Raw genomic sequence first — 20,907 nt, 5'->3', positions numbered from 1 at the left:
TAATTTTATTTTGAAAACCATTTGAATCAAAATGTTAGAAGCGGTTGCATGTGCCATTGGTGGCATTCCTAGCTTAGACATGGCGACTGTGTCTGGAACTTGAAGCAGTGTTTTTTCTCCTCTGATTGAAACTTTTCTAATTTGATAAATTAGTCAAATTCCAGGAGAGCAGTTGAGAGTGGGCACTGTATTGCTGGTTGGTTCCGGGAGTTGGATTTGACTTTGGGTGCTTGTAAACTTTTCAGGAGACAAGGGCTGCAATTTGGGACCCTCGACCAACCGAATACCCTCAAATCCCGGCAGCCACAAACAAAAAGAAATATTTACATTCAGATAGAAAAATTGGGGGGATAGCCTTAAGCAGCTAATACAGTATATTTCATTAGATGACCAGCTAAAATCAACTACAAGGAACAAAATACTGGAGTAGTTTCATTTATACAAATTCCAAAACTCTCTAATATATTACCAATTCCATCAGTGAGATGATGAATTCTGAACCCTGATCCAAAAACAAGGGGATATAACAAACTAGTGCGCATACTAGAGCCACTCCTTGCCCACACTACTGCTACACCGTAATTTAAAGAGGGGTTCATCCCCCAAAAAATTTCTTAATTTTATATTTCAATATCATTTCCTACGCTTTCCCTGCAACAAAAAGAACAAAATTAGCTTCAGTAACTACCACATGAATAGAAAGCAAGATCATGACACATTTGGTAATCATGCAAAGAAAGTAACATACTGAAGTCACATAGTCATCCATGGTCAATTGCTTCCGCTTCTTTAAGGAAGAGGGACTCTCAGTCTGCCTAGCCAGGGCTCGCTTTGATGGTGTCAAATTCTGAAACGTACATTATCAAAGTATGAGATGTAGTGAAATGTAGAAATTCGTATGGATGAGGATTTGCTTGATCAAATAAATGGAAGATTTATATGAAGGGATGCATAATGGTGTTTAAAAAAGTTTGGGCAGGAACAAATTGAACCTTGGCAAGCTTCTTCTCTTTACGAGCTTGTCTCTCCCTCTCATCATACTCTTGGTTTTCCTTCTCCACCAACCGAATTAGTGTATCACACCTCCTTGCAAGTTCTTGAGTTGTGCGAGACTTTACAAACCAATCAAAACGAAACAAGGGTGATGTGCGAAATGCAGCCTTCAACTCATCCCAGTTCCCATACCCAAGTTTGTGAACCATGCATATCTGCATATTGTGGCAGGCAAAAAATGTGTCTAAATAATTGAACATTGAACCTATACACCAAAGTTAACACAGGGAAGGGAGTGGAGGAAGAAGAGACTCTGCAAAGAAAGCACACCATGAAACGATCACATTCTTCATTGTACAACTTCCCTTTGTTCTGACCATACTGAATCTTGAGTTCCAGCCATGGATTCTTGTACCGGTCCAACTTTTTCCCAATAGCTTTCATGATCTCATCCTTCCGCGAAATTCTAGCCTCCCCCCTTTCAATATTTTTAATGATCCTATCATAATCTGGAGGAATCATTTTAGAGACAACAATTAGATCCAATGCTACCAAAGTTTTAATGAGATCATATGAAATTGACAGTAAATAGTTCTACCATATCAACCACTTTTCACAGAACTTAACCAAAGTACAGAAACAACTGCAATCTGTATCAGAATCAACCACAAATATTATGTCTTCCAATAACCCAAAAAAAAAACCAATGAAGACCAACTCAAGAAGCTGAGCCAACCAAGCAGTGCTGCAGTTTAGCTCAAAACCAGGCACTAATGCAGCTCATCTCTTTCAATAACAGATGGCTCAACCACCCAGTTAAACCAGTTAAGACAATCTCTTCCCCCTAGCCAAACAGAAGAAAACAAAAACAAAATACAAAACCAAAACACAATTTTTTTCCATAGCAAAAATAAATGGATTATTTTTGCACGTACTAGGGGACTGAAGAACAGCAACAAATGTCATGTGATCTAAGGTCAAAGAGGTTGAAGTTCAAGCCAAAAGATGTTACCAAAACCCAATACGAGAACTTTATGTACATATCTCAATAATTGAAGTTCACATTTGCTTCCCATTAGTATTTATGTCAACTTAAAGTGATGGTGTAAAATTGAATATTACTCACCATTTAACTCTTTGTATCTTTCTTTAAAGACCTTTGCATATCTTTCAACTTCCTCCTCTGTTTTCCCTTCCATTTCAGAAGCAATACTTTTTATGTCGTTTCGGCCATACTTCTCACAAGCCCTGATGAAAGTATTGAAATCTCTTCTACTCCATGAAGAAAATCCCTGAAATGCACCAATAGCCAAGCTTAGAAAAAGGTGACCAACATAAATCTTTTCTGTAACATATAATCCACTCACTCACATCTTCTAATAGCCGCTCCTTTTCTTCGAGCTCTTCAGCAGTCAATGGGTCTCCTACATCTAAATGTTTAAAAACCCAGTTAGAGAAGGATTTAATGCAAAAGGAATAATATTATAAAGAGTCAGGTAGATGCAAATCATATGGAAGATACCCAAATACCTTCAGGTTCATCCACCTCTATTGTGTCTTTCAGCTGATTCTTTTGATGTGTTTGCTGAAATATTGTCAAATAGTAAATAAATTATGCGTAAACATGAAACTTTCAAACAATTATGTACTAGGCTTTTATCAAAGCAGAAAGCATATATGCAGGATCTCAATGATACCCACCATCAGATAGCGCACTTCCTTTTCATACAGCTCACTCAGCCTTTGAGTGTTAAAGAACTGAAAATCATGCCTGCCAGCAACAGAAGAAAAGGATAAATAAACAAATAAATAGGTTTCATAGCAGGTGAGAACACAACAGCAATTTTGACATGAATTTCAATAGGTGCTTACAATTGAGGCATCCGAGGAATCCGAGGCTCTTTCGGTTTTGCCGGACCACCTTGGCGCATTGTTTGCTTAAAGTATTCAGATTCTGAGTAACTACACGGGGAAAAATCATTTCATATAATGATTGAAAATCATTAAAATGCATTAAAAATAAAAATTTTAAAAAAATGATATTACTTTCGTTTCCGCTCTCTCTTTGGTGGTTCAATCCAATTATCACTAACAAGTTTCTTGAAATCGACCTTGTTCTCATCCTTCACCACAACAAAAGGCACGGACAGCAGTAAGTTACAAAGTGAGCCTTAAAGCAACACCAAGCAAAGTACAAATTGAAGAACCTATATTGGTTGATGAACAAAACATGACAGAATTGCCTTTACCTTCTCATCATCAAAGTCATACAATTCAGCAGCTGCACAAAACCACATCAATATCAGCACTAAAATTATATCATCATTGCAAAGCAAAAACTATACAAGTATATATTTATAGGCAAAAACTCTTGAGAACAAATATACTTACTGTCATCCATTTTAAATTTGATTGCATCTTCTGTAAATTTCTTCATCTTGGCATCAAGCTCAGCAGTCGCCTCTTCTCCTTTTGCAATTATTCTATCAATGTCCTCATCTGTAATTGTACTATCCTTGGAACTGAAAACCATTTCAGCACCAAACCTCACCATCTGTAGTAGTTCATCTTTATTAACAGCTGCAAGGAAGAAAAATGCATGTGTATAATTTTTAATACAAATATTTATCCCCAAAAAAAAAAGGACACTAAAAGGAAAATCTTTTAACACAAAAAATGCTCACTCTTCTGCTCTGCTAATCGCCCTTGCTGGATCACCAAAGCATCAAGCGCTAGCTTTTTATAAGCCCTCTCAATAACTTTTTCCTCTATAGTATACTGTTCCATAAATCATTTACAATCACAAAGATGATTAAAAATTATTACATCTAGCTTCTAATATGTTATTTAAAAAAACACAAATCCAAACCTCTGTGCAGAACCGGAAAACTTGAACTTCTTTCTTTTGACCAATCCTATGAGCACGGTCCTGTGCTTGCAAATCAACTTGGGGATTCCTGAGAAAACCACAAACATCAACAAAACTACCAAAAACAGCAATAAAAGAGAGAAAAAAAAGAAATGCACATACACACACCACAGTAACTTCCACAAAAAAATAAAGATGGATGCTCACCAGTCACTATCATAAAGAATGACAACATCTGCTGTAGCAAGATTAATACCAAGGCCTCCAGCTCTAGTTGATAATAAGAAAACAAATTTCTCACTCCCTGGCTTATTAAAAGCATCAATGGAAGCATCACGATCTTCTCCACCAGTATTCCCATCAATCCGGCAATATAGGTATCCACGAAACATTAAATAGTCTTCAAGAATGTCCAGCAGCCTCGTCATCTGAATTATAAAAACAAATACCAACCACACAATCAGACAGGAAAAATAAAAAATACAATACATAAAAAATAACACTGCATATCAAAGCATGTATCCATTACCAAACAGGAATCTGTTGCAAATAAAATCATCAAGCCAACCATAGGCACCAACAACATAATTATTAGAATAATTTTAAAGAAAAATTACCTGTGAAAATATCAGGACCCTAGAATCACGCTCTTTCAGCTTCGGAAGCAACTTATCCAATAGAACCATTTTACCTGCAAATGAAAATTGATTGTCCATTAGGTTTGATCATTTGTCAATGTAAAAACAGTAGAAACCCAAAATTACATGGAACATATAGCATACCAGCATTTGTAATAAGATGATCTCCGGTAGAATATGGAGGGCCAGGTTCAGCACCTTGAAAAAGATACGGGTGATTACAGCATTTACGCAGCTGCATTGCTATATTCAGAAGACGCTTACGTTCTCCACCAGCATTAACAACTTCAAGATCTTTCTGCAGTAAAGCCCTATAAAAGTGTTTCTGCATTTGTGACATGCCGACTTTAAGAATTGTTTCCTTCTTTGGAGGTAAACCTTTCTCCACATCTGACTTCAACCTTCGGAGGAGAAAAGGGCGGAGGACCTTTTAAATGAAGAAAACAAAAAGCTACGCCGTCAGCTTAAAAGATAAAGCATGTTTGAGGGGCAGAGAGAGAGAAGGATAGAAAACATAACATAAAACACACTCCCTAATCAGAAGTTTTTAACCTACCTTATGAAGCTGCTGGACAACTTCTTGCTGATCATTTTCACCAGAAATTTGGAACCATTCATCAAAAGTTTCAGCAGAACTAAATATCTCAGGCAGAAGAAAGTTGAGAAGGGACCAGAGTTCATGGAGATTGTTCTACACAACAAGAAAACAACATTGCATTTAGATTAAAGAAATTAGTGTCCCAGCAGATAACAAGTGATCACCCAGAAAAAGAAACAGAACACTAACTCCCAAAAGATATTGAAAGCTACTAAAATTTGGGGCGTAAAATAACCATGACACTCTCAGGACCAAGTTAAGGCATATATGGAGCAGGATAAATTAACAAAAATAAAGCCCAACACAAAGATACATTTTACAATAAAAAAACCATAATCACGATCAATAAGAAACTAGACTTAGAGACAATCCCAAAAGATACACATGACAAAATAAAGCACAGTTCATTGGATCTTTTCCTTCCATCACATTGACCTCCAAAGATTCTCATGGAAAATTTGTATTAATATTCTCTATAACCTAAAATTTTGTAATTGTGAAAGTTAAAACTACATAATGCCATGGTTGCAGAACCAGAACACTTCCATGTTAATTATATACTAAATCTAATGTTAACCTTCAGCATAATTTCACATAGAAGATATCGTGTACATTTATAGAGTGACCATTTGCCTTAAATCTGCATCATTACCAACAACACAACCCTGCCTATTTTCAAGATTTACCACAAGTTCAACATGCATGGATCCGCAATTTCTAACATGTCAAGTTTTCAACAAATCCACAACATGCCAATGAAATTACAATTTATACCTGAAGCGGTGTGCCCGTGATGAGAAGGCGATAGTTGGTATTATAAAGCCTCATTGTCTTTGAAAGGAGGGAATTCTCATTCTTGATCCGATGGGCTTCATCAATGATGATATAGCGCCAGCTAAAGCGACGTAAGGAGGACTTCTCTTTGATTGCCATTTCAAAACTTGTGACACAGACATCAAACTTGCCAGCAACCAGTAAATCTTCTCGTATGTGTTTCTGCCAAAAAAATAAAGACAAATTACTAAGCAAAAAAGATGATCTGGTATCTACTGTTCACTCATTCAAGTAGAGATAAAATGACTCACCCTCTCATCAGGATTTCCAAGAAATTTTACAGCCCGCAAAGTTGGGCAGAAGCGTCGAATCTCATTCATCCAGTTTCCAAGTGTAGATTTCGGAGCAACTACCATATGAGGGCCAGTAATTCCCCTGAACTCGTGCAAATAGCCCAATAAGGAGATGGTTTGCAATGTTTTTCCGAGCCCCTAGATGGAAAAATCAACAACTCATCACTATGTATATCATAAAAAGCCATCCTTTGGGTCAATTATACACCAGAACATGGTCATACAAGATTATTTGTGACACAACACAGCTTGGAAGACCAAGACTCAAAAGGATATTAGCCAATAATGGCATCAAGTAAAATAAGGATAGATTCTAAAATATAGAATTAAATGCATACCATTTCATCTGCAAGGATTCCATTTATACCATTCTCATACAGTCGTATAAGCCAGTTTAACCCAGCAAGTTGGTAGTCCCTCATCTTCCCTTGAATACCTTAAGAAAAGAATAAGTAGATAAAGAAAAATCAGCACTAAATTTGAACTACCCCAGCACTTGAAAAAATAATAATCATAGGCAGGAGAAGTCCTTACAAAAGATGAATAAATCTTACAAAAAACAAAATCAAGAGGGGGAGGGGGGGGGGGGGGGAACCTCTCGAACTAGCACATAGTAGGTGAGAGCTAACACCAACAGGAGAAAAAATGGATACAAAAAAAGATAGAATTCTTCAGCAAGAACTCACTTTTGTCAAAAGCACCAGATCATTTAAATCTAGTACTTGTTTAAAATGAAGGAATTGGACAAGAACAAAAGACAACAATCTGCCAAAAGCAGAAATTTAGGTAAAAAAATGGATTAGGAAAAAGGCAAAGACAATGTTTTGCATTAAGAATAGTTAATTCACATATCAGTAACAAAATTTTATAAAATATGCACACAAAAAAAAAAAAAAATACAATGTACAATCACTACCTAGAGACAACCTTAATAAGGATAATTCTAGCACAAAGATAAACAGAGAGCACAAGACAGAACACATACAAGAGGGTTGAGTCACCAGCCGTGTGGTTCCTGTCCCAGATAAACCATCCTCTTCCTCCTTGAGGCATTCTTCATCCTCTTCCTCTTCAGTTATCTTTGATGCATGGCGACCCCTACAGTATAAATATGTGAGCTCATCTTATTGTGCATGACTACTAAATTAAATTATTCCTCCAAACTCATAAGTATTAGTTTCATCTCAAGTGACAAGCAAGATCCCTTTTGTTTCCATATTGATGGCAACCTGTCTCCTACACTTGAGAGGGATACTCTTCCCCAAAATTTTTTGGTCATATTTTTTGTAAAACAAAAAGCAAAAACAGCTTAAATAAATCAAGGTATTGGACTAACAAAGTATCTTAATATAAATTCAAATAGAAATGACACGCTTGAGCACAACGCTATAATCTGATTCAATGCAAGACAATGAACTCTTTATTTTCTTTTCTTTTTGATAAGACAGACAATGAACTCTCAAAAGGAGACTTGGTGTTCAAGAAAACAAAAAGAACAAACAGATGGGACTTAAGAATCACCATCTACAGTTTGCTAGGATCACCACATAGCAATGAAAATAAAATAAATAAATAAAACCTAGAAATCATCACCAAATAGCATCAATCACAATCAATCAAGTTCAACAAAATCAATTAGAATTAATTAGTCTAATTTGGTGTCCATGCCACATTCCCACCCAAAACTAACCCCCCCCCCCACAAATCCCCAAAAAACAAAACCATTTTAGCAAACTCAAAACTTGGGCAAGATAAATTCTACTTGAAATATAATATTCTAACAATATTTGGGTTGTATCCACACATGGTTGTGCTTAGAGAAAGTTTTTAGAAGTCCAGAATCAAATTTTAACTTTATAATCCAAGAAAGGCCATATAGCCAACACGAAGAGCTAAAACAACACTAAAAATGAGAAGACTTGCATGGCAAAAAGAGCTTATTCTCAAACAATAGAGATGGAAATCACAAATTAGAAGTAATTAAGTGAGAGAAGTAAAAGACTTCTCTAAGAACATTCGGACAAAGCAGTATGCATTCTGTTTCTAAAGAGACCATGAATTATACCTTCCCTTTGCCTTCTTTTGAGCTGCAGTTTGATCACCTTTGGCAAAATGAGCAAACAACTCTGTTTGCTGCAGGAGATACTTCAACCGCCCCTTCCCCTTATTGTTCTACAAATAAAACAGACATCAATAAAACCTGCCCATCATACTCAATCGGCTATAAATAACAAAAACAGCTACGGATCCTGCTGCAACGCACCATATCAGCCTCAATCGAAGCATTTTGCGCATCCAATATTTCCTGAACCTTTTGCCTCTTAACTTTCTGCATCTCTTTGAGTCTAGCCTTTTCACGCCTGCTAATTTCAGCATTGGACACATCGTTTCCATCCTGTAAAGTAATGCCACCAATACAGCGAAGATAAAGTTACACACCAAACATTATACAACAACTGAAAATGTTCAATTGAGAAAAACTATTCAAAACAATGCCTAAACTCTTAGGTTTTTAACTTTTTTCATCAGTTACAACCCAATGCAACATTGCCTAAACTCAAGTTAGCATGATACACTAATTTTTGCTCACTATAATTCATAAAATTGCAAAAAATATCACAATGAAACAATTCAAAAACCGATAAGCACCTAAGCTCAAGTTAGCACAATACTCCAGTTTCAGCTTAATCTAAGTAATCAAAACGCAAAAAAAACGCGGAATGAAACAAATAGACTCAACCCTAATTCTTCGTTGTCTTTTTTTCCTAAACATTAGGTTAAGTTAGCCCTAGAAACAATCAAACCCTAGAGCAACAAATTCCACTAGAAACCCTAACCAAACAGCTTTCAGATCCAACAAATCAAAACACACACGCAGTTCGCCACCGAGGACACAATCGTGAAAAATTTTACCTCGTCTTCGTCGTCGCCGGCGGCATCGTCGTCGGAATTTGGAGAGTTATCTTCGTCGGAGGCGGCGGAGCGAGCCACGGCTTCGAGCTCCTCCTCGTCTTCTTCGTCGTTGATCTGCTCGTTGACTTGCTGCTGCTGCTCCTCTTCCTCCGACGACGACGTTGAATTCGAGGCGTTGGATAGGGCTTCGTCGGACGAAACCTGTGGCTTCGAGAGCTTCGCCATGGCTTTATCTCTCTCTCTCTCGGTTTCTCAGATCGAGGGTTTCGTATAAGTGCGTGTGTGAGAGAGACTATTTGGTGTATGTGCGTGTGAGAGAGAGAGAGTAGGAGAGTTAGAGAGACCGATTTTTTTTTTTTTTTTTGTATTTTGTATTTTGAAATAAAATTTGAGAAATGGGTGGGATTAGTGAGGGGGTATTTATAGCTGTTCGATTTGGGAAAGTGAGATGTGCGGTTCGAATTTAGCGAAGAAGGTTTGGGCTTTTTGGGGCAACAAAATAGAATTGAGAATTTCCCGCCAACGTTGGGGTGCAATGTGATTTCCCGCCGAGTGTGTGTGACCACTAACCCTGTGGGCTTCTCAAAATTAAAAAAAACTAACCATGTGGGCTCGAACCCAAATGTTGTGGGTTCGACGCATGCTTGGTTGGCTGGTATTTTTACTTCTCTATAGTGATAGATACACAATATCATGTCAGGTGAAAAATGTGATTTCAATTAAAATTGTGAAACTGTATTTTTTAAACACAATTTTACATGATGCATATGAAAGTGTGTAACAAAATTTAGCCATTTGTATATATATTTATTTATTTTGTCTATTTCATGTTTCATAGTAAGGAAAATACTTCCTAGCATGTAGGAGTGTTGAAATTTTTCTTTAAGACAATAGAAGGTGACGTGTGTACATCTAAAGAGAGTGAGAGGGAAAAACCTATCTATTGGACATAATGGAAATTCTTGCTCTCGTTCTCGTAAGCAAAGGTGAATCAAGTTCATTCTCTCTATCTCGATTATTGTGTGAGCTAAGGGGGGAACCTAGCAAAATATCGAGTTGCAAAAAAGGCCTACTTATATATAGGTTCAATTTGCTTGAATTTTGTAAATTTAAAGGTGTATATTAAATTTTATTTAGAAATTATAATTTAAATGACGTGGCATTCGGTACATTATTAGATTTAGAAAATAAGATCTAAACTATTAAAATGAGTAGGTTTTGAAATGAAAAAGAGCTTATTCCAAATTTGCCCGTCGACATTGTTGTTATTCACTGTTTTCAAAAACCTTTGACATACCCAAACATATGGTTTAAAGAATTGTATTGTCCTATCAAAAACAAAAAAAAAAAACAAAAAATTGTATTGAGTTATTTGGCAACTTGTCTTATAAGGGATATGGGGAGAAAGCTAAAAGAAAAGTTGTCCATTGTTTACCTCGTTGTAAAAGGAGATTAGAGTTATTCAATCATGAATAAAAACTCCTTGTGTGCATATCATCAATGCTTGTTTTAGTGAACTTTTAAAATATATTAATAATTGGGGTCTTAATATGCATCACAATTGATCTAATTTTTCCTATATTATATTAATATGTGTTGCTAACTAATATTGATGAGAAAGGATAACCTTTAAAAAAAAAACAACAATCATTTAGTTAACTCTTTGAAACAAAGATACTTACAGCTCTTTCTCAACAAAAAAAAAAAAAAAAGATACTTACAGGGGTAGTGCTAATTCTCATATTCCTTTTAGTCTAATTAATTAAATGATGAACAACAGCAAAACTGTTTGGCAAGTCGAACAATCCCAATGTCATTTTATGAAGAGTAAAAATGGAACTATTTCGAAATTTTTGGTGGGATTAGCAGGGCGTAATGAAGATGTTTTTTTGTTAATCAATACCATGAATTGTTCCCTCGTGCTCCCATTAATATACTGACCTAAAGCATTCCAAATATTTTTAAATTCATAGGGTCATGAACATTGAATTCAGCTACCAACCATAGTCACCAAGTTGAAAAATCCTCACTTTGTTTTTCCACGATTGTAAGGTAAGCTTCATAACTCCCACTTATACAAAAAAAGGGTCATCCCTTACTAAGCATCGGTAGATTTGGTTTTGTATAGGATATATCCTATATTTTGAATTCCATTCCGTTTTGGTACATAAATATGTGCACTAAATCGTCTATTCTATCTCAATCAAAATTTCAGCAAGTACTAGCTAGGGACGACTGTCGACGCCCGACCTCGATTGGCAATGGAAAAACCACCGCCACCGTGCCTTCGTCCGATCACTTGCTGTAGTGACGCTCCCGCACGCGCGAGGCCCCGTTGGAGGGCCCTTCTCTATGATGGCTACATGTGTTCGCACAGAGTTCCGGGTGATCTCTCTCTCGGTGGAGGAAGGTAGGTCTACCTTTGGCATTATGGCAAAAATTTGGGCCAAATTTTAAGGGATTACCAAATGTAAGTAAAGTCGCCACCAATCATTGGGTTTTTCTAAGGTGTGATTGGTCACCTGTTTTTAATTGATTTTATTACCAATCTTAGGTTAAGAAAAATGGCATTTTTCCTATTTTTCCTAATCTAATGCGGATGGCAAAAAATCTTGATTCTTAGGTCCGGAAGTTTGGTTACATGTGAAGAAGGTGTTAGGCACCCCACAACGCTTGTCCAATGACAGTCATTTGCTTTGATAAAACCTTAATTTTCGGAGATTGGCAATAAACACATGATTTTGCATCGGCTTTCGGGGCTTAACATACATGGGGCTTTGAGGTTTGGCTTTTGAATGGGTGTGGTCTCAATCTATGCTTTCCTAAGGCATTCTGGCGAAATACCATATTTCCACATCGAAAACTCGGCGACATGTCACCTTGCTTTCACTGCGAAAATTAGGCACCACTTGCCTTAGGTGACATGGACTGTGACAATCACACCAAAAGGGGTGAGCAAGTATATATATATACATACATCATGCATAATGCAAGCACACAGAGCAGGAAAGTAAAGGCATACGTCCCTAGAGTATGGCCCAAAATATAAGTGCTGGAAAATTAACAAGGGTCGCCATACTCTAGAGATGAGAACGAATAGTACACGGCATGATATATCTAATACAAACCTTCTAAGAGAGAAAGAGAGGAGGAAGAAAAGGGGGATTTAACAAAGTACATGACCAAAAGGGGTAAACTAAGCTCCTAAACCTAGTACACACAACCGCTTGGCTTATATCGACATGCTCGCATCCTTATCCTTTTTGCTTACGCCTAGGAGCTCATGCCCTAGCGCCATGCGTCCTCGCTCCTTTTGTGTATATGCAAAGGCAAAAATAAGAAATCAGCAAACAAGCAATGGAAGGAAAAGATGCGGATAGCATATGAAAGAAGCATAAGGCCAATAAGCATGATAGACATGGCAAGCACACGAACAAGGAAGCAAACAAGCAAAAGGCAAACAAAAGGTGGTGTCCACAAGGGACAAATGTAGGTTTAGATCGAATGTCCATAACTTCATTGTGTTGAAGTATGGACGACACACTAGCAAGAAAAACTCATGCATGGACGTGTAAGCAAGCGTGTAAAAATGCAAAGGAAGCCAACTGGTGGGGCAAACAGGCATGGTAAGCATATAATCGCAGGAGCGAAAAAAGTGAGAGGTGTGCACAAAGCAACCCGGCATCCGGAGGCGCATCCCAAGTGGTTATACTCAAACAAGGCCTTATGGGCGTCCGATGTAACCAAACAAGATCAAGCTCGAGGAGGGCGTCGAACATGGCAAAGTCTAGAACAAGAGAGGCTAACACAAGCATAAAGCATAGAAGCAAGCAAGCGTAGACATGAAAATAGGGTGATCCAAACCCTTTAATGTGAGCCAAGGTGTATGGACGATGACCAAGACCATAGGGTTTAGATCGGGTCCTAAACAATAGGCCAAAATGCAAGAAAGAAAGACAAAGCGACAAAAGGGTTACAATAGCACATGGCACGGCAAACATAGCCTAGGTCTAGACATACAAACATGGCATGGAGGTACAAGCACATGGATGATGGCATAAAGCATGTGGAGAACATCAATCTAAGCATGTAAACACGCCGATCTACACATATAAGCATGGAAATATGCATGTAGGCATGTGAATGTGCATCTAAGCATGTGCATAAAAGCATGGAAGCACACAAATCCAAGCATACAAGCATATGAATTCATAGACATAGGCATAGGAGCATAGAACATGCATACAAACATGTAGATCTAAGCAAGACATAACCATAGACACGATATCAAGCATGTGAGCATGTAGAACTAAACAACAACACATAAGAAAGAAGGATCTAGACATGGCATAAAGCATAAAAACATGTAGGAATGACAAATAGACATGTAAACAAGCAAAAAACACGTGGATCTAGCCAAACAACACATGGGAAAGATAGATCTACGCACAAACACATGGTATGAGACATGGAAGCATGTGGATCTAACATAAAAAAAAAACATGGGAAAGAGAAGATCTAAGCATAGAAAGCATGAAAACATGTATATCTAAACATATAAACATGTAAGGATGTAGATCTAAGCATGAAACCTAGCATACGACATAAAAAGTAAGGAGATTTAAGCTAGAAGCACAAATAAAGCAATAAACATGCTAAAGAAAGCAATAAATCATGTTATTCAAGCAAAAATAAAGAATAAAAAGCTTGATAAAGCTTTAAAGAAAAATGGGTATGGATAATAGCTAAAGAGCTATATCCATACCCCTTAAACCTCAAATCCAAGGTATGGAACTAAGAAGAGGAAGATGGAGGGTATGAACACTACCTTATATTTTTGGAGAAGAGAGAAGAATCAAGAAGTTTTGATGTGTTTTTGTGTTTTTTGGAGAGAAATATGGTGAGAAAAGAGAGAAAAAAAAAAAAGGCCAAAAAATGCCCAAAAACCCCAATTTTTTCTGTTCTGGTCCAATCTGAGGTGTCAGGGGCTATTTGTAGCCCTTGGCACACATTTCAAGGCACAATGCACCTTCAAGGGTCGCCGAGTTGGGCCGGCGGGCCTTCAAGGACTACCGCTGATGTCATCGTGACATCGACAAATTCGTCCTGTTGCACTTTTTCAGTTTTGACTTCGGAGGCGCATTTGGAGATCTTCTAGGACTCGGATTGAGACGATGTTATTGTCCCTGAAAAGCTCTGGATGTCTAGTTTTCATAAAGATAAAGAAAATAAAATTCTAATGGTTGGATTAAAAGTTATGACTTCAGGAAGCATGTTGATGCGCTATTCACAGTTTTCTTAATATCTTAACCGTTTTAACTCTGATTTCGATCCATGAATAGTTGTTGGAATGAGAATTTGATAATATTTGCAATGACATTGGTTTAAACCCGTTCTAATAGCAAGATCAAAATTAGGGTTTCTTGGGCCCACCTAGAGTCAACTTTGGGTCAAACTTAGTCAAAGTTGCTAAAAGTCTCCAAGAAGCTCGGGTTTGATGTAAGATCATGAAAAGTGTTTTTTTGTGAGGATTTTGACCTTGTTTGGCCTTCGGTCAACCCTGTGTTGACTAGGGGCATTTTGGCCGAAAGAGGCACTTTGAGTGCTCCGGTGTCCGAACTGGTTGCACCACGTCATTCTAGATGTTCTCGCGGCCCCATGGAGAGAAAATAATATTTTTGGATTTTTCGAGGTCCGGCACACAAATTAAGGGCAGAGAAAATACGGTATCAACAACGACAACCTTTTATAGCCACTCTTTAACCTACCTCATCTTGCTCCACCCTGCGCAGGTTTTCCCTGCCCCATAAAGTAATGGAGTGGGGCTGGAGTACAAGACAAAGTCACAGGACAATTTTACTTTTCAATGACAAGTACTAAAAGATTATCTTTGTTCTACGTGAATCAACAACGAAATAAAAATATTTGCTATTTTATAAAAGCCATGATAAGGTTTCTCCTGCATTCTATATTATGAAGTGATAAAAGGGAGGCTCTTATACATTTTTCCTCATCTCTAATGTCAGGAAACCACTAAGTATAATATGAAAGAATTACACTCAATATGACAGTATATTCCTTTCCACGGTTTTGTTTGTGTTTATCAAAATGTTGGTAAGCTGTAGGCCATTACTTCTCAACAAAAATTTGATATGTCAAGTGATTCTTAAATTTAAAATGACTTTTCCTTTACCATTCAACAAAGCAAGAACATTGCCTGTAAACAAGGCTGTGTATTCAAGAAGTTTTTCATTGATGCCTAGGGTTTGAGAAGTATGAAATAATTACTGGCTGTGTTACATCTTGTTTTTTGGAGTTTGAATTGAGTGGGGTTTCCTAAGAAAGGGGTTGAAGTAATAGCAACTTGGGAGGAAAATGCTGATCGGTTTATCACTTGGAAAAAACAAGTTTTGGAATGTTCATTGAAGAAAATTTTAAGAGAAATTGAAGATGAGATGAATGATGATTTTTGTAATGTGAAAACTCTCAAGGATAGCAAAAGAGTTTTAAGGTTTTGGGAGGATACACATAAGTAGTGTAAGCGAAGGAAGGTAGTGGATGATGATGGGTCAGGGGAGGATAATGATGGTTCAAGTTGGGCTGATGTGGCAGTGGAGGATGTGGCAGAGACTGATTTGGCAAGGGAGGATGTGGTATAGGTTGATGTGGAAGTGGAGGATGTGACATGGGCTGATTTGGCAAGGGCTAATGTGGCAGTGGCTGATTTGTCAAGCGCTGATGTGGCAGTGGCTAAGGTGGCAGTGGAGGATGTGGCAGTGGCTGATGTGTCTGACGTTGATGTGTTTGGGGCTAATGTGGTAGTGGAGGATGTGGCAGGGGTTGATTTGGTAGGAGAGGATATGGCAGGGGAGGATGTCTCTGGCTGATGTGGTAGTGGCTGATGTGGCAGTGGCTGATTTTGCAGTGGCTGAGGTGGCAGGGGAGGATGTGACAGTGGCAGCGGAGGATGTGACAGTAGCAGATGCTCTTATAGTTATTCATTTGCATCTTCGTAGAACACCCAATATGCGTCGTCCCAGGTTTTTAATTAGACGACGAAGCAGGCGAAATGCTTTTGTATTGGTGAAACGGAGAGTTGCTTCCTCTTTGAAGGGGAAGAGGAAGCAGATGGTGAAGTGGAAGAGGAAGAGGAAGAGGAAGAAAATGGTGTTGCAGATGTTGCATCAATTTTAGGAGAAATGTCCTGATTACGATGTATAGAATAAATATTGTATGGAGATTTCCCAAGTACAAACTTTTGTCATTATCATTGTATTTCTAGAGGAAGAAGAAGCAGATGGTGAAGTGGAAGAGGAAGACGAAGAAAATGGTGTTGTAGGTGTCACATCAATTTTAGTAGACATGTCCCAATTATGATATATAGAAATTTCCTAAGTACAAACTTTTGTCACTGTCATTGTATTTCTATTCATTCTTCACAATATATGCACTTTACAATATAAAAAAAGTATCTATTAGTTCTCCTAAAAAAAACTTATAGCATTTAATAGAAAAATTAGTATAATATAAAAATTAGTTACATGTTGAGGTAAATAAATTATAAAAAAATCAGTGAAAAACATGGATCATAAACATAATATATATATTTTAGAAGAATCATAGACACAACAATTAATAGTATGTAATAGTCTTGTGACAAAAAGAGTATATAATTTTTTTTTTTGTGGATCAAGTGTATATAACTCAGCTAACACGTTTAACTAAAAAAATTACACAGACAATAAACTCAATAGTGGCAGTGGCTGATTTCGCAATGGTTGATGTGGCAGGGGAGGATGTGGCAGTGGCAGATGCTTTTGTAGTTATTCTGTTGCGCCTTTGTAGAATGCCCAATATGCGTCGTCCCAAGTTTTTAATTAGATGACGAAGCAGACGAAATGCCTTCGTATTGGCGAAACAAAGGATTGCTTCCCTCTTTGAAGAGAAAGAGGAAAAAGATGGTGAAGTGGAGAAGGAAGAGGAAGCAGATGGTGAAGTGGAAGAGGAAGAGGAATAAAATGGTGTTGCAAGTGTTACATCAATTTTAGTAGAAATGTCCCGATTATGATGTATAGAATAAATATTGTATGAAAATTTCTTAAATACAAACTGTTGTCATTATTATTGTATTTCTAGAGGAAGAGGAAGAGGAAGCAGATGGTGAAGTGAAAGAGGAAGAGGAAGAAGAAGAAGAAGAAAATGATGTTGCAGGTGTTGCATCAATTTTAGTAAAATGTCCCAATTACGATGTATAGAAATTTTCCAAGTACAAACTTTTGTCATTGTATTTCTATTCATTCTTCACAATATATGCACTTTACAATAAAAAAAAAGTATCTATTAGTTGTCCTAAAAAATAAAGTGATAGCATTTAATAGAATAAATAGTATATTACAAAATATTAGTTACATGTTGAGGTAAATAAATTATAAAAAATTCAGTGAAAAACATGGATCATAAGCACAATATATATATATATATATATATATATATATATATATATATTCGGAGGAATCATAAACATAACAGTTAATAGTATGTAATAGTCTTGAGACAAATAGAGTATATAATATTCTTTTTTGGATCAAGAGTACATAACTCAGCTAACACGTTTAACTACAAAAATTACACAGGCAATAAACTTAATAGTGGCAATGGCTGATGTGGCAGCGGAGGATGTGGCAGTGGCAGATACTCTTGTAGTTATTCTGTTGCGCCTTTGTAAAACGCCCAATATGCGTTGTCCCAGGTTTTTAATTAGACAACGAAGCAAGCAAAATGCCTTCGCATTGGTGAAACAAAGGATTGCTTCGCTCTTTGAAGAGGAAGAGGAAAAAGATGGTGAAGTGGAGGAGGAAGAGGAAGCAAATGGTGAAGTGGAAGAGGAAGAGGAATAAAATGGTGTTACAAGTGTTATATCAATTTTAGTATAAATGTCCTGATTATGATGTATAGAAAAAATATTGTATGAAAATTTCTCAAGTACAAACTTTTGTCATTATCATTGTATTTCTAGAGGAAGAGGAAGCAGACGGTGAAGTGGAAGAGGAAGAGGAAAAAAATGATGTTGCAAGTGTTGCATCAATTTTAGTATAAATGTCTCAATTACGATGTATAGAAATTTCCCAAGTACAAACTTTTGTCATTGTATTTTTCTTCATTCTTCACAATATACGCAATAAAAAAAAAGTATCTATTAGTTCTCTTGAAAAAAAAAAAAAAAAACTGATAGCATTTAATAGAATAAACAGTATATTATAAAAATTAGTTACATGTTGAGGTAAATAAATTATAAAAAATTCAATGAAAAACATGGATCAAAAACACAATATATATATATAAATTTTTTTTTGGAGAAATCATAAACACAACAGTTAATAGTATGTAATAGTCTTGTGACAAAAAAAGTATATACTTTTTTTTTTTTGAATCAAGAGTATATAACTCAGCTAACACTTTTAGCTAAAACAATTACATAGACAATAAACTCAATAGTGGCAGTGGCTGATTTTGTAGTGTCTAATGTGGCAGCGGAGGATGTGGCAGTGACAGATGCTTTTGCAGTTATTCCATTGCGCCTTCGTAGAACGCCCAATGTGTTGTCCCAGGTTTTTAATTAGACGACGTAGCAGGCGAAATGCCTTCATATTGGCGAAATAGAGGATTGCTTCCCTCTTTGAAGAGGAAGAGGAAGAAGATGGTGAAGTGGAGGAGGAAGAGGAAGCAGATGGTGAAGTGGAAGAGGAAGAGGAATAAAATAGTGTTGCAAGTGTTACATCAATTTTAGTAGAAATGTCCCAATTATTATGTATAGAAGAAATATTGTATGGAAATTTCCCAAGTACAAACTTTTGTCATTATCATTGTATTTATAGAGGACGAGGAAGCAGATGGTGAGGTGGAAGAGGAAGAAAATGATGTTACAGGTGTTGCATCAATTTTAGTAGAAATGTCCCAATTATGATGTATATAAATTTCCTAAGTACAAACTATTGTCATTGTATTTCTATTCATTCTTCATAATATATGCACTTTACAATATAAAAAAAGTATCTACTAGTTCTCCTGGAAAAAAAAAACTAATAGCATTTAATAGAATAAATAGTATATTATAAAAATTAGTTACATGTTGAGGTAAATAAATTAAAAAAAATTAAGTGAAAAACATGGATCATAAATACTATATATATATATATATATATTGGAGGAATCATAAACACAATAGTTAATAGTATGTAATAGTCTTGTGACAAAAGGAGTATATAATATTTTTATTGGATCAAGAGTATAGAACTCAACTAACATGTTTAGCTAAAAAAATTACACAGACAATAAACTCAATAGTGGCAGTGGCTGATTTTGCAGTGACTGATGTGGCAGGGGAGGATGTGGCAGTGGCAGATGCTCTTGCAGTTATTTTGTCGCGCTTTTGTAGAATGCCCAATATGCGTGTCCTAGGTTTTTAAGTAGACGACGAAGATTGCTTCATATTGGCAAAACATAAAATTGCTTCCCTTTTTGAAGAGGAAGAGGAAGAAGGTGGTGAAGTGGAGGAGGAAGAGAAAGAGGAAGCAGATGGTGAAGTGGAAGAGGAAAAAGAATAAAATGGTGTTGCAAGTGTTACATCAATTTTAGTAGAAATGTCCCGATTATGATGTATAGAAGAAATATTGCATGGAAATTTCCCAAGTACAAACTTTTGTCATTATCATCGTAATTTTAGAGGAAGAGGAAGCAGATGGTGAAGTATAAAAGGAAGAGGAAGAAAATGATGTTGCAGGTGTTGCATTAATTTTAGTAAAAATGTCTCAATTATGATGTATAGAAATTTCCCAAGTACAAACTTTTGTCATTGTATTTCTATTCATTCTTCACAATAGATGGACTTTGAAACAAAAAAAAAGTATCTATTAGTTCTCCTAAAAAAAAAAAACTAATAGCATTTAATAGAATAAATAGTATATTATAAAAATTAGTTACACGTTGAGGTAAATAAATTATAAAAAAATTCAGTGAAAAACATGGTTTATAAACACAATATATATATATATATTTTTTTTTTGAGGAATCATAAACACAACAGTTAATAGTATGTAATAGTTTTGTGACAAAAATAGTATATAATATTTTATTTGGATCAAGAGTATATAACTCAGCTAACACGTTTATGTAAAAAAATTACACAGACAATAAACTCAATAGTGGCAATGGCTGATTTTGCAGTGGCTGATGTGGCAATGGCAGATGCTCTTGCAGTTATTCCGTTGCGTCTTCGTAGAATGCCCAATATGCATCGTCTCAAGTTTTTAATTAAACGATGAAGCAGGCGAAATGCCTTTGTATTGGCGAAACAGAGGATTGCTTCCCTCTTTGAAGAGGAAGAGGAAGAAGATGATGAAGTAGAGGAGAAAGAGGAAGCAGATGGTGAAGTGGAAGAGGAAGAGGAATAAAATGGTGTTGCAGGTATTACATCAATTTTAGTAGAAATGTCTCGATTATGATGTATAGAAGAAATATTGTATGGAAATTTTCCAAGTACAAACTTTTGTCATTATCATTGTATTTCTAGAGGAAGAAGAAGCAGATAGTGAAGTGGAAGAGGAAGAGGAGGAAAATGATGTTGCAGGTGTTGCATTAATTTTAGTAGAAATGTCCCAATTATGATGTATAGAAATTTTCCAAGTACAAACTTTTGTCATTGTCATTGTATTTCTATTCATTCTTCACAATATTTGCACTTTACAATAAAAAAAAAAATCTATTAGTTCT

The 20,907-nt window shown here is 36.3% G+C and overlaps 1 protein-coding gene across 1 annotated transcript; it reads right to left on the bottom strand.

Annotated features, from left to right (window-relative positions):
• Positions 1 to 356: 356 nt before the first annotated feature.
• LOC142624747 (ISWI chromatin-remodeling complex ATPase CHR11-like) lies at positions 357 to 9,530 on the bottom strand. Its single transcript, XM_075798484.1, has 25 exons — positions 9,139 to 9,530; positions 8,489 to 8,620; positions 8,291 to 8,397; positions 7,211 to 7,323; positions 6,564 to 6,661; positions 6,184 to 6,363; positions 5,873 to 6,094; positions 5,057 to 5,191; positions 4,645 to 4,927; positions 4,480 to 4,553; positions 4,070 to 4,290; positions 3,863 to 3,950; positions 3,678 to 3,771; positions 3,385 to 3,573; positions 3,243 to 3,274; positions 3,040 to 3,116; positions 2,866 to 2,955; positions 2,695 to 2,764; positions 2,524 to 2,578; positions 2,365 to 2,423; positions 2,120 to 2,285; positions 1,324 to 1,502; positions 993 to 1,208; positions 749 to 847; positions 357 to 651 (listed from the first exon to the last, which is right to left on the bottom strand). Exons 1-25 carry the CDS (start codon positions 9,361 to 9,363, stop codon positions 634 to 636), a joined length of 3,222 nt encoding a protein of 1,073 aa, XP_075654599.1. The 5' UTR covers positions 9,364 to 9,530; the 3' UTR covers positions 357 to 633.
• Between the last annotated feature and the right edge of the window lie 11,377 nt (positions 9,531 to 20,907).

The sequence above is a fragment of the Castanea sativa genome, chromosome 2, assembly GCF_040712315.1.
Source record: "Castanea sativa cultivar Marrone di Chiusa Pesio chromosome 2, ASM4071231v1".
Classification (NCBI taxonomy): domain Eukaryota; kingdom Viridiplantae; phylum Streptophyta; class Magnoliopsida; order Fagales; family Fagaceae; genus Castanea; species Castanea sativa.
The sequence above is the reverse complement of the archived record's forward strand: the minus strand, read 5'-3'. Positions and strand labels throughout refer to the sequence as shown.

Coding starts and splice junctions, on each gene's coding strand:
- LOC142624747 (XM_075798484.1), bottom strand. CDS start 9,363: ATGGCGAAGCTCTCGAAGCCACAGGTTTCGTCCGACGAAGCCCTATCC. Junction 8,398..8,488: donor CTTCGATTGAGGCTGATATG/GTGCGTTGCAGC, acceptor TTTTATTTGTAG/AACAATAAGGGGAAGGGGCG. Junction 3,275..3,384: donor CAAATTTAAAATGGATGACA/GTAAGTATATTT, acceptor GGTTTTGTGCAG/CTGCTGAATTGTATGACTTT.